The 14,787-nt window shown below is 32.0% G+C and overlaps 1 protein-coding gene across 2 annotated transcripts; it reads left to right on the top strand.

The window, feature by feature from the left end:
- Positions 1-5,368: 5,368 nt before the first annotated feature.
- On the top strand, positions 5,369-9,776 carry LOC132276991 (probable disease resistance protein At5g63020). Of its 2 annotated transcripts, none has more exons than XM_059778675.1 (2): positions 5,369-8,535; positions 9,404-9,776. In XM_059778675.1, the coding sequence occupies exon 1, from the start codon at positions 5,807-5,809 to the stop codon at positions 8,504-8,506; it is 2,700 nt and encodes an 899-aa protein (XP_059634658.1). In that variant the 5' UTR covers positions 5,369-5,806; the 3' UTR covers positions 8,507-8,535; positions 9,404-9,776. The 2 variants fall into 2 exon arrangements, with proteins under 2 accessions (XP_059634658.1, XP_059634659.1); XM_059778676.1 differs by having other exon boundaries at positions 9,358-9,776.
- Positions 9,777-14,787: the final 5,011 nt, after the last annotated feature.

The following is a 14,787-nucleotide window of genomic DNA, read 5'->3' as shown; positions in this document are numbered from 1 at the left end:
GCGTCCTTTCTTTTGTGCCAGAGTTAAATTCCACACCTCAAAAGCATAGTTAATGTATTAGACCCGTTTTCTTCCAATAATCTTAGTAGTGGTGGAAGATATTAACAAGTTTTTATATGTTAAAATTGTTGGAGGCTCAAAGAATCAAACGGTAGTGACGGCGACATTAACATCATAATTAAAATTAAGGGTTAATTATAACAACACTTTCTGAAATTTGATATAATGACAACTATATATAAGTTGGGTCATGTTTAAACGATGATATTTTAAGTTTGGTAAAGTTAACAAAAACACATAGTGAATTGACATTATTATCCTTTGACACGTTCAATTACCAATTTATCCAACACAATTAATTTTTATTGACCAAAATACCCTACTAATACTAGGACCAAAATACCCTACCCAAACCAACAGCCACCACTGCCTGTTCCAACAAGCACGAACACCACCTCCATTCACCACCACTTGATCCACCGCCACCTCTCCTCCAAAACCAAAACAACCACCACCTCCTCTCCTCCACAATGGAAAGAAACCGTCACCCTCTTCGACAACTACAGCGACAGCAAGATCGCTCCATCAGCCGGAAACACATAGACCCTTTTTGCTAAATCTAGATTGGTGCAATGGATTGGAGTCTCTTTATCGAATTGATTCTCTTCATGATCTTGCAAAGATCAGAGGTTGTCAGGTTCATGGATGCGATGGCAGAGGAAGGTTTGAGTTTAGATTTACCTATACACATATATATGTACACTCACGCAGTCAATTTCGATCTCGCGTTTCAACCCACAGAAAATTGAGAAGCACCAATTTCGTGTTTTATCTATAGTTATTCATCGATTTAGGTTTATATATTTGTGGGCTTTCTCTAATTGATGGGAAACTTCGATTTAGGGCCTAAGAGATCTGTAAACAGGAATTTGACTAATTGGGACTTGAAAAAGACGCTTGGAATGTAAGAACTAAGATTGGTTTCTTGTGTGATGTACTTGTTCTTTGATTTTGGATTTGTTAACTTAAACTATTTTTTTTCAACCCAGACATTCAGCTTTTTGTACCTGGGGTCCAATAAGTGAGCCGTTGCTTCGGCGACGGTGCATCGTCGCCGGTGCCTCCGCGTCGCCGTCGTGTCTGTCCATGATTCTCTTGATTTTATTTTCAATTCTTTTGCTGAGATTTGTTTATTACAAAAATAAATTGGCCTCCATTATGATCCATCGTATGGTGTAGAAAGAAATACAAGAAATAGGAGTAGTGATTTCATTAAGGCAGTAGAGATGATGGATATATATCCATATATATACATGGTGATGGTGATGGTGATGGTGATGGTAATGGTGGAGGACGTAGCAGAGGCGATAGTACTTGGCGATGGCGGGTGATGGTTGTAATATTGGTGGCAATGGTGGGTGATGGTTGTAATGGTGGCGATGACGGGTGATGGTGGTTGGTAGTGGTGGCGATGTGGCTGCTCACTTTTCCCCTCCACACACACACACACACACACACACATGCAATAGTATATATATATATATGGGCAAATTTGACTTTTCATGAGTTTTGATATTTTATAATAAAAATAAATTAAATATTGAAGGGTAATATCGTCTTTTTAATGTTTGAAGGGTTTGTTTAGATCAAAATTATCGCAGAGAATATTTTTATTAAAAAAATAAGTAAGTTATATATGTCTGTGAATATGCCGTTAATTTAAATGTATTTGAATGGAACATCGACTTAATTTTAAATTTATAAATTATATAATTGTAATATAAATAGCATGAGTGAGGCACACTCCAATTATTATTATTTTTTAAAAATAAATAAAAACTTTATAAATTCATTAATACATTACCAAATCTGATATTTGTATTTGTATTATACCAAAGCTAATACATTATTTCTTTCCTTTCCATTAACTATGTGGTGCCCACTGATGCCTTTTCTTTCCTTTCATTTTTGGTGCTTCTTGTACATTTAACGTGGATGGGTCCCAATTCAAATTATTATGTTTCTACTTTGTTGTCATTTTATGTGGATGGGAGCCAATGAAAAGGCCAAAATTAATGCTTTCATATAACATACACAGTGGCTGTTTATTAAAAAATTACTTGACGTGTTAATTTATTGGGCTATCAAAAATGTTTAATTTTTATATAAGTAAAGAGTTTATATTCTAACTAACATAATTAATCAATCAATCAAATTAATTAATTAATTAAATTAATTATATCAATTTGTTTAAAATTTAAATCTATTAAAAATCAACTTAAATTCATTTATTTTATTTATATATTATTTTTTTATTATAAAAAAATCACTTATTTTATGTTGAATTGGAGTCATGTTGAGGATCTTGTCTAACTTTATCATCTTAATAATAGTTCTTTCTTTTGTGGCATGGTTAGATTTCACAGCTCAAAAGCATAAATAATGCATTAAGCCTGTTTTCTTCCAATAGTCTCAATAGTGATGCATAAATAATGTATTAGGCCTATTAAAATTGTTAAGTTTGTGATTTTAATACTTGTTTCAACTTAAGGTGTGTTAGAATGATACATTCTAGTGTGAGATTTACTTTGTTTGATAGTATGTTGATTATCCAATAAAAAAAAAAAAAAATTGATTACTTTTATATATGCAGTTCAATTATCAAATCAAAAATTAACTGAGCTAAGGAGGTTCAAAGAATCAAAAGGTGGTGAAGGTGGCATTAACATTCTATTTAAAATCAAGATTCAAATGTAAATTTGAGTCGAACTTGTGTTTAAGAGTTTATTGTGAAAATAATTAGAATTATTTTCATCAAGAAGGTAAACTTAAAGGATTGAATCACACGAAAGAAAATAAAATTTAATTTAAACTCAAAACATGCAATAAGAGAAAAAAAAAAAAAAAATTAGAGAAAAAATTATCTTCACCATTAAAATGGCTCCAAACACATATCTTTTTTGTCATCAACCCAAAAATAATGGAGTTGAGTTTCTTTCTAAAATACTGACCTCCAGGTCACTCAACGAACTTGCATATAGAAACAGTATCATTACCAACTTACATTTTTGCATTACAACTTAGAATTTGTTTTATTTGCAGTCGAAATCAATGAAATTACAGATTCAATTACTTTATCAAATTTTTTGATTGATTGGATTATCTGATTATAACTTATAAGATTAGTAACCTTCATAAATTGCTTTTTATTTTATTTTTTATTTTTATTATGAATGAATTTTTATTGTGAGTAGATTGAAAATCCGACATAGTAATTATTAAGAGAGCAATTGTGAAGATACTCAATAGAAGTATTATGACCCAATGTTTTAATTTTTACATATATTGTTTTGGTTCAAATTATATATATATATATATATATATATTATTACTATTAAAGATTGTCCCACAAAAGAAATTTTTTTGGCTACGCCACTATATAACTTAATTTTTTACAACTATTTTTTAAAAAATGAATCAAAATGTCATTTAACACAGATTCTTTGTATACATGATTAGTTTCAAATTCTGACAATTTCAAGATTTACCCTTTGTTTTACTATATTTTCATAATCCGTTTGTTTCTTCAATTCTGCAATTCACACAGACATTGGAGCTTTTATATTTTACTAATATCACTAATTTAACCCATGTCCTCCATCAATTTTTTTGACAATTATATTTTGTGAATGAGTCTTGAAAAAATAATAATAATAATAAGACAACATAAAATAGATTGTGTGGATTAAACATTGGGAGGTATTATGACAACAACAGAGTACAGACCCTAATTGAGACGTTCCCCAGAGGTTTAGAGAGACTTTTGACCAATAGAATATTTTATTGTTGGGTGGTTTTTATAAGTTGAAAACAGCCTCAACAGCCCATCAGTTTCTCTAATGGTTTTTTCAATTTCTTGTACAGTGGTACTAAACAACTACCTTAATCAACCTTAGCATCTTTGCAGTGTTGTATTGTAGAGAATAAGATACCAAAGTTAACAATAATAAATAATTAAAACTACGTTGTCATTAAGAAAAGCTTGTTAGAGTGCTTATTTTATTTTTTTTTTTTAAAAACAAAACATAATAGTTAAAGTCATAAAACATATGGTTACTATGGTGATTCCTGAAATAGTTAAAGTCATATTTTTAAAGCGCCAAAATTGATACGAATGCTCTAAATTCTAAACTAGGATGGCAAACGAGCCGAGTCATTCGCGAACTATTTAGGTTCGGCTCATTAATTACATGGCTTGAGCTCGGTTTGCAAATAAATGAACCGAGCTCGAACTGAATTATGAGACTCGATTTATAAACGAGCCGAACTTGAACATTAATAAGCTCGACTCGTTTGTTCATAAATCGTTTACGAACGAAACTCGATAATATATTCACGAACATACTCGATTATATATATTTATATTATATATATATATATACACATACCACCAATTATAATACATATATATACACACACACAAGTATTGAACGTTTTTTAAAGCTGTCACCATGTCATTATAAACTTCCTGGTCTAAAAGTTAAAGTACTCAATTTTTCAAACCTGCTGCTAGCATGCCAGAATACCCATCACCCATGTGATCCACAGACCCTTTCTCTCATCAGCCCACACACATGTGAAACCCACTCCTCACTCTTCAATTGTCAGATCTGAGATATCATATTCATGATATATTTTCAATAGAATATTTTATTGTTGGGTGGTTTTTATAAGTTGAAAACAGCCTCAACAGCCCATCAGTTTCTCTAATGGTTTTTTCAATTTCTTGTACAGTGGTACTAAACAACTGCCTTAATCAACCTTAGCATCTTTGCAGTGTTGTATTGTAGAGAATAAGATACCAAAGTTAACAATAATAAATAATTAAAACTACGTTGTCATTAAGAAAAGCTTGTTGGAGTGCTTATTTATTTTTTTTTTTTAAAAAACAAAACATAATAGTTAAAGTCATAAAACATATGGTTACTATGGTGACTCCTGAAATAGTTAAAGTCATATTTTTAAAGAGCCAAAATTAATACGAATGCTCTAAATTCTAAACTAGGGTTGCAAACGAGCCGAGTCATTCGCGAACTATTTAGGTTCGGCTCATTAATTACATGGCTTGAGCTCGGTAAGTAAATAAATGAACCGAGCTCGAACTGAATTATGAGACTCGATTTATAAACGAGCCGAACTTGAACATTAATAAGCTCGACTCGTTTGTTCATAAATCGTTTATAAACAAAACTCGATAATACATTCACGAACATACTCGATTATATATATTTATATTATATATATATATACACATACCACCAATTATAATACATATATATACACACACACAAGTATTGAACATTTTTTAAAGCTGTCACCATGTCATTATAAACTTCCTGGTCTAAAAGTTAAAGTACTCAATTTTTCAAACCTGCTGCTAGCATGCCAGAATACCCATCACCCATGTGATCCACAGACCCTTTCTCTCATCAGCCCACACACATGTGAAACCCACTCCTCACTCTTCAATTGTCAGATCTGAGATATCATATTCATGATATATTTTACCATTTGACTGAAGAAATGGACTTCCCTCCGGCTCATATTTTAGGCTCTCAAGATGAGTTTATTTGCTTGATTGCTTCCCTATCCCTTCAGCAAAAATAGGTGGAAAGATCCGTTGCAGAACCATTGATTTGGTGTCTGAATCAGGCGGTCAAACAGGGGATCTTACTTTCTTAATTTACTTATTTTATTTATTATCCTGTGAAGTAATTGTGGTTAGTTAGGGTGTTGAGATTGAGCAATGGAGCTGGTGAGCCCAATCTTGGATGTTGCGTGCCGATTATGTGGTTGCATCGGAAATTCTACCAACAATATTTGTCATCTCCAAAAAAATCTCACCACTTTGAGAACGGAGATGGAAAAATTGAAAAGGCAAAGAGACGATATGAGGCAAGAAGTTGAAACTGCTGAGAGGCAACCAATGGGTCAACGAAGCAGCCGAGCTGATCTCTGGCTTCAAAGTGTGGAAGAACTGGAGAGGGAAGTGGACCAGATTCTCCAAAAGGGTGAGGAACAGATCCAGAGAAGATGTTTCAAAGTTTGCCCCAGAAATTGCTGGTCTACCAACAAAATCGGAAAGGAAGTTTGGGGAAAGTTACAAGCCGTGTCTCAAGCGATCAATGAAGGTACAAACATTCCTGTGGCAGTAACCTCGGCCCCGCCACATGCCCAAGAAATGCCCCTCAACAGGACTGTGGGCTTGGATTCGAAATTGAACGAGGTCTTGGGACTCCTTACAGACGATGGTGGCCCTGGAATCATCGGGATATACGGGATGGCAGGAGTTGGAAAAACAACCCTTCTCACGAAACTCAACAATGAGCTTACAAAGCAGGTCATCTCTGGAGGGTTTGATGAGGTGATTTGGGTTGTGGTGTCTAAAGATCAAAGTAGCGTCGAGAGCGTTCAAGATAAAATGGGGAAAAAGCTAGGATTTCCAGAAACATGGAGCCGTGATAATACCCAAGACGAGAAGAAAGGAGAAATCTTCAGGGTATTGCGAATGAAGAGATTTGTGCTACTTTTAGATGACATATGGAGTCCGATTGATCTTGTTGAAGTGGGAATTCCACTACTTCCAGCCGACAATCAACCTAAGTCTTCCAAGGTAGTGTTCACCACCAGATTCATGAATGTGTGCGGTGTTATGGAAGCCAAGAAGACGATTGAAGTGGAATGTTTGGCATGGCAGGCAGCCTGGGATCTGTTTAAAGATAAGGTGGGAGAAGAGACCCTCAATTCCCACCCCGCGATAGGGAAGCTGGCAGAAGATGTTTGCAAAGAATGCGCCAGATTGCCATTGGTGCTGATTACAATTGGACGAGCCATGGCTGCCAAAACAACTCCCCAAGAATGGAATTATGCATTAAATGTGCTGAAGAATTCTACATTCAAAATTTCAGGTATGGAAAATGAGGTGTTTCGCCGTTTAAAGTTCAGTTATGATAACTTGTGTGATGAAACAACTCGGATTTGCTTCCTATATTGTGCTCTCTATCCAGAAGATTGGGATATTAATGTTTCCGATCTCATAGAATTTTGGATAGGTGAGGGGTTTTTTGACAATGAATGTGATAACATTGATGAGGCTTGTGAACTGGGATATGAAATTATTGGTAGGTTGAAGCATGCATGTTTATTGTTGAAGAAAGAATATGTATATTGTGTGAACATGCATGACGTGATTCGGGACATGGCATTAAGTATAGTTAATTCGGAAAGTGGAAAGGAGATCAAATATTTTGTGCAAGGAAATCTTAATTTGACCACAGCACCTCCTATTTCTAAATGGGAGAAGGCTGAACGAGTATTTTTGTTGGAGAATTCAATTGAGGAATTAAGTGAAACTCCTAAATGTCCCAATCTCTTGACTTTAAATCTTGCTGAGAATCATTTGAGGACCATATCTGATACCTTCTTTCAGTTTATGCACGCTCTCAAAGTTTTAGACCTATCAGGGAATGACGATTTAACCAAGTTACCGGCAAGTTTTTTTGGGTTGCCTTCCTTGCAACATCTTAATCTCACGCGTACCGGCATAAGGCAGTTGCCAATTGAGTTTAAGTCATTGGTAACTTTGAAGTATTTATATCTGGGTGTTCGATGGGAAACTGATGATATAATAATCCCGCCGCAAGTTATATCAAGTCTATTGATTCTGCAAAGGTTGGAGTTCGGTTCTCGTAGTGTTTTGTTAGAAGGAATTGATGAAGGAAGCAACTTCAAATTGTTTCTAGATGAATTGGAAAGCTTGAATCACCTGCAATATTTAACTTTGACGGTGAAAACTGAAGTGGCACTCCATAATCTTTCAAGTTGGCGAAAATTAGGAAGTTGCATTGCTGGTCTAACTATTAAAGAATGCGAAGGCTCGAGTTCACTGCAATTGTCTTCTCTACAAAAGAACGCAAAGAGACTAGAATGGCTTACAATTGTAGATTGTAGTGATTTAGAGGAGTTGTCAATGAGGCAGGATCATATAATAATAGATGCAGCAAGCAGAAGCTTCCATAACCTTCGAAATGTCACGATCGATGCGTGCAGGGTTTTGAGGGATCTAACATGTCTAATTTGGGTTCCCAAACTTCAAAATTTGTATATTTATGGATGTGTTGCAATGGAACAAGTAATAAAAGATGCGGATTGCAGTGCTGATGATATTGGTGGGGAAGGAAGTTCGAATGTATTCAGGGAGCTACAAACATTGGGTCTGTGGAATCTACCAGAGTTAAAGAGCATCTGCAGTCATCCATTGCCCTTCCCCTCTCTCTTTAAAGTTGCAGTGGGTAACTGTCCGAAGCTGAACAAACTTCCATTTGACTCCAATAGCGGCAAAGGAACTCTACAATCAATTACATGTGAGAGAAATTTGTGGGATAAGTTAGAATGGGAGAATGAAGAAACTCAGTCTGTTTTCTCTCCTCTTTTCAAACCATGGTAATTTTGAGGAAGAGTTGTCGTATCTTACAGGTAAATATCTCCATTGTTAATTGCTGCTTATTTTTTTTTTACCCCTTTTCCCCATTGATCTGGTTTGTCTAATAATGTTAACAATAATAATAAAAATAGTATCTTCTGTTACTATATTACTAGACACTTGATATATATATATATATAATAATTTCTATATACATTTTTATAATTTTAATATTTATATAAAATATACTCCTACTTATTAAATCGTGGTTTCCTAATTCAATTAATCAACATAGTTTCCTTTTAGTTGCATTATATACAATAAACAAGGCTTTTCAACAACACACGTCCACAAGAATTAAACGGCACTTTTTTTTCAATTTCATCTTACACACTTATCTTTTATTTTATTGACAACCAAATAATAAAGAGAAATTACTCTACCTATATATATAGTCTACACTATCAAAGCCTGAATTTTTTTTATTTGTATTATTACTTATATTTTTTTGTTAAAATTTTTAAAATGCCTCCTCTTATTTTGTAAAAATTTAAAAAATACCTCCTCTCAATTAATAAAAATATCAAACTTCAAGTTCTTGACCCCATTGATTTTTTTGATCCAACCGATAATACTCTCACCCGCCATATTCATCATTCTCTCTCACATATTTTGATATTTTTACTTAATTTTTAAAAACACCCACTATATATATTCTTGCTTTTTAAATTTAAAAGAAAATAAAGTAAATCGACTTTCTTTTTTCTTCCGATCTCACATCCGTAGTAATAAAGAAAATATGAAAAGATTAAAGAATAAATTTTTAAATCATTGTTGGTAGATAATACTGGTTGGATTGAAATTTAGCTTTTCAGCCTAGGGGCATTAGGTTAGGGCATCATTCATTTATTTTTCCTTCAGGTATGGGAACTGCACGCGCAAGGAGACTGTTGCCTTTGGCGGACACATCATTGGAAGGGTTTTGCAGTTTCTTCAAGAAATTCAAAGCTCAGACCGTCAGATATATTTCTATTGTGGTGAAGATGCTTACAGGTGAATGAGAAGAGCTGTATTCGGATTCTATATATATATATATATATATGAGTATATATTTAGTTTATATTTGATCTTATTAGCCTTTGATTGACATGTTGCATGTGGATTTGGAGAGTGATTTGGTTGAATTTGATAATGTATGAATCTTCATTTAGAACTCGTAGTTATGTCAAATTGTCTGTACGTTAATGAGACCTTCTAAGTTTGCATAATTTATTTATTCTATTTTATTTGGGTATGATTATATTTATTTTTGATTTGCCCTTATTTTTTATCTTCTTATTAAATTTGATGTAACAGGTTTTGTCTAATTTAGGATTTTTAATTTTGTTCCTTTTTCTTTTCTTTTTAAATTCTTTATTCTATTCAATTTTGCTTTTGACGTTATTTTTTGAGGTTTCGATTTAATTTAACTTTATAACGTACATTGTTACCCTCGATTTGGGCTACCATTTCTGAATTTATCACTTTGAGAAAAATTGAACTTGGCATCATGGAAGGTGATATATATTTGTATTCTGATTTTGGCAGTAATCTTCTCTTATTAGATGAAATCTATTTTCTTTTCTTTTCTTTTCTTTCTAACATTTGTGAGAGGATACTTTTATTTTTAATTGTATCAATGGCCAATTTCCTGATATTTAATCAGTTACTAATGACAACTTTATTATCAATATACATAAAAGCTTGTCTAAGTAGTTTTTTAGCTCATGGTAAGAACTCTCTCTATATATAATTTTCGTTGGTATGTAATTAGCTTATTTATTTATTTCTTTTTCATGAATTAATGTCCTGTACTTAAAAAAAATAAAAATTAGAACAATAATAATGGCCTTTGTATTAATGAACAAATGTACTTTGGTGTTGACGGTGATGCCCTCAAAATTTTGGAATGATCTATTTAAATAGTAGATTTTATAATTAGTTGAAAATAAAATTATTAGGATATTTACTTATCAAAAAAATAAATATATTACTTCCTCACTAAAATTTATAGAAAAAAAACTAATTAATAAATCCTCTAAATAGTTGAATTTTAAAATATTAAGAATATTTATTTACCAATTAAAATATGAAAAGGATTCAATATGTGGGAAAAATAATCTTAATTAAGATAATTTTAGGCCTTAGTTTTGTCTCATCGTAAAAAAGAAAAAATCAAAAAGTCGGAATATAACTCATAACCTTCTCTTTTCATCTTGCCATTTTTTTACCAAATCGGAATTTTTCTCCAATTATATATGTCAAAATATATACTTTGTATGTGTGGATCAAGAGATACTTTCTCATTTTAATTAATGTATCTCTTTGGCTCCCTTTCTCAACCTTTGCTTTTATCTATTTCAGTGCAACATTTGCGTTGATCCAGTAGTATTTAAGATAAATTTTAATGAAATAAACTCTAATTACCAATTTACCATGCAAAGAAGTTATATTCTCAGTTGGATCATTCTTGTATCGTTGTTTTGCATTTGGCACTTGTTTTTCTTTTTACCAATTTACCATCCAAAGATTGGAAAACTCAATCTATAAACATTTGGTTTTGTTTTGCTTTGCTATTTGTAGACTATTTTATTGCATTTCTTAATTGAAATGATTATTTTTCATAATCTTATTTTCACTTATACATACTCCACTTGATTACCGAGAAGGATGACCCAAAAAAAAAAAAAAAAATTTAAAGAAAAAAAAAAAAATCACCGAGAAGGCATATGGTCATCAATTCAGTGTTAAATTCTTTATATAATACATAGAATATATTTACGTTTTTTATTCATAAAAAAAGGAAAAAAAAATTAACACTACATTACATGTAGGTAAAATTTATCTTATAAAAATTTTATACGCTTTAAGTTTTTTGATAATTTTGTGAAAAAAAATTTAATTAAGATTATAAATTAACTATTTTACTTTTCCTCTATGCTATTATTAAAAACGTACAAGAGGGTCATGATGTTTCAAATCATTTATAAATAAAATAATAAAATAATTTACCAATTTATATCTATATGGATCAAGGTGTTTCGAATTATTTACAAATAAAATAATAAAACAAGTTATCAATAAAGATTAAAATATCTAAAAACGAGTTACCAATTATTTGAGAGAAAAAAATGAGCGAGGATAGTGAGGACGAAGAAATTTTTTTTTCATACTAAATTCGCTTGCCACAGATTTTGGTGAAAAGAGGCTAGTAAAGAATTTTGCTGTTTTGATAAATGGAAAGAAAGGTAGTGGGTTTGAAATAGGGAGGGAGTGATTTATATAGTAAGTGGAAACAAAGGCAGTGGGTTAGAACTCATAGAGTATCTCCAACTTATTTTAAAATCTAAATTCATTAAAGATCAACTCAAACTCACTCATTTTATCTATTTATTTTTAAAATCATTTTATCTATTTATTTTTAAAAAAATTACTTATTTTATGTTGAGTTGGAGTCATGTTGACAATTTTGCCTAACCTTATCACCTTCACGCTCGTTCTTTCTTTTGTGCCAAAGTTAAATTTCACAGCTCCAAAGCATAAATAATGTATTAGGCCTGTTTTCTTCCAATAGTCTCAGTAGTGATGGAAGATATTAACTGTGTATACTTGAATATTGTTGATATATATTATTTAATACTTCCTCCATTAGTTTTCGAGGTGGACTTTTAATATGGGACAGAGGTAATATGTATTTAGTACGTTATGAGAGCTTGTATATATAAAATATATATATATATATATATATAATCTCTTATACTTTGTTAAAATAAAAGAAAAACAAATTTAGGGCAAATCTCGGCTCCATCTCTTTTATATATATATAATTTATATATACTGTCTCCTCTTATAACAGGTCATGATGGGCCAAAAGAAAAGACATAAAAAAAAGAAAAAAAAGAAAAAAAAAAGAGATTAAAGATTAGGGCAAATCATTTCAGCCTCCATTTCTAATCTCGTTCTCAAATCTGAACTTGCCCTCTCCTCCCCTCTCTCTCTCTCTCCCTGCCACTACAAGACCCATATTGTTCTCAACACTAAAAAATCAAAACCAATATCTTCCAGTTTCCAAGAATCAAAAGTTCAAAACCCATATCGGCATATCATTTCATATTGTTCAAAAAATCAAAACCCATATCTTTCAGTTTCCAACGCTGTTTCAGTTCAGGTTCGCCGTCCGCCGTTCGCAAGCTTCAGCTGCTGTCTTCTTCAAGCTTCTCCCCCCCCCCCCCCCCCCTCTCTCTGCAACTGCTAACTCTTGTGTATGGGTTTTGTGTTTTTTTTTTTTTTTTGGGCCTAAAACAACTAATCAATTTGGGCAATGTTGGTAATTACAAAATTTTGTTGCCCTTTCCTTCCTTTTCTTCCCAATTTTGGGAAAATAACAAAAATTAATCTGAACCTTTGTTGAATCCCTCCGTTTCTTTCTGTTTCCTTTCTTTTCTTTCTCATATTTCACCCCAAACACAAAATTCCATCACCCTCCGTTCCTTTCTTTTCTTTTCCTTCCATTACTTTCCTACCAAACACAAGAGTTACTAACATTGCCCAAATTGATTAGTTGGGGCCTAAAACAACTAATCAATTAGTGGATTCAATAATTGAGTTTTGTGCGGTGGGAATGGATTCGTCTTTTATCTTTTTGACGTCAGCCAACCTTATCACTTCCCAAACAAATGGTCGGAGTGGCCCACGTCATCCCTGCTGACGAAGAAAATGCCTTTTCTTTCCTTTCATTATTGGTGCTTATTGTCCATTTAACGTGGATGGGTCCCAACTCAAATTATTATGTTTCTACTTTATTGTCACTTTACGTGGATGGGACCCAATGAAAAGTCCAAAATTAATGCTTTCATATACCATGTAAATTTTATTGGACTATTAAAACATTTGTGATGATAAAATTATACTTAGATTTTTGTAAAGGTTTACGTTTGAATGATTTAATTTTTATATAAGTAAACAGTTCATATTCTAACATACACAATTAATCAATCAAATGAATTGTATCAATTTGTTTAAAATTTAAATCCATTACATATCAATTCAAATTAACTTATTTTATTTATTTAAAAAAATCACTTATTTTATGTTGAGTTGGAGTCATTTTGACGATCTTGTTTAATTTTATCACCTTGACGAGCGTCCTTTCTTTTGTGCCAGAGTTAAATTCCACAACTCAAAAGCATAGTTAATGTATTAGACCCGTTTTCTTCCAATAATCTTAGTAGTGGTGGAAGATATTAATAAGTTTTTATATGTTAAAATTGTTGGAGGCTCAAATAATCAAACAGTAGTGACGGCGACATTAACATCATAATTAAAATTAAGGATTAATTATAACAGCACTTTCTGAAATTTGACATAATGACAACTATATATAAGTTGGGTCACTTTTGAACGATGATATTTTAAGTTTGATAAAGTTAACAAAAACACATAGTGAATTGACATTATTATCGTTTGACACGTTCAATTACCAATTTATCCAACACAATTAATTTTTATTAACCAAAATACCCTACTAATACTAGGACCAAAATACCCTACCCAAACCAACAGCCACCACTGCCTGTTCCAACAAGCACGAACACCACCTCCATTCACCACCACTTGATCCACCGCCACCTCTCCTCCAAAACCAAAACAACCACCACCTCCTCTCCTCCACAATGGAAAGAAACCGTCACTTTTCCCCTCCACACACCCACACATGCAATAGTATATATATATATATATATATATATATATATATGGGGGTAAATTTTACTTTTCATGAGTTTTGATATTTTATAATAAAAATAAATTAAATATTAAAAGGTAATATCATCTTTTTAACGTTTGAAGGGTTTGTTTGGATCAAAATTATCGCAGAGAGTATTTTTATTAAAAAAATAACTAAGTTATATATGTCTGTAAATATGTCGTTAATTTAAATGTATTTGAATCCAACATCGACTTAATTTTAAATTTATAAATTATATAATTGTAATATAAATAGCATGAGGGAGGCACACTCCAATTATTATTATTTTTTAAAAATAAATAAAAACTTTATAAATTCATTAATACATTACCAAAGCTGATATTTGTATTTGTATTATACCAAAGCTAATACATTATTTCTTTCCTTTCCATTAACTCTGTGGTGCGCACTGATGAAGAAAATGCCTTTTCTTTCCTTTCATTTTTGGTGCTTCTTGTACATTTAACTTGGATGGGTCCCAATTCAAATTATTATGTTTCTACTTTGTTGTCATTTTATG

This window comes from Cornus florida, unplaced genomic scaffold (assembly GCF_030987335.1).
Source record: "Cornus florida cultivar Cherokee Brave unplaced genomic scaffold, ASM3098733v1 CherokeeBrave_3.0.0_Hap2_Chr10, whole genome shotgun sequence".
In the NCBI taxonomy this organism is placed as follows: Eukaryota; Viridiplantae; Streptophyta; class Magnoliopsida; order Cornales; family Cornaceae; genus Cornus; species Cornus florida.
Note: the sequence above shows the minus strand (reverse complement) of the source record. Positions and strands in the feature narration are given on the sequence as shown.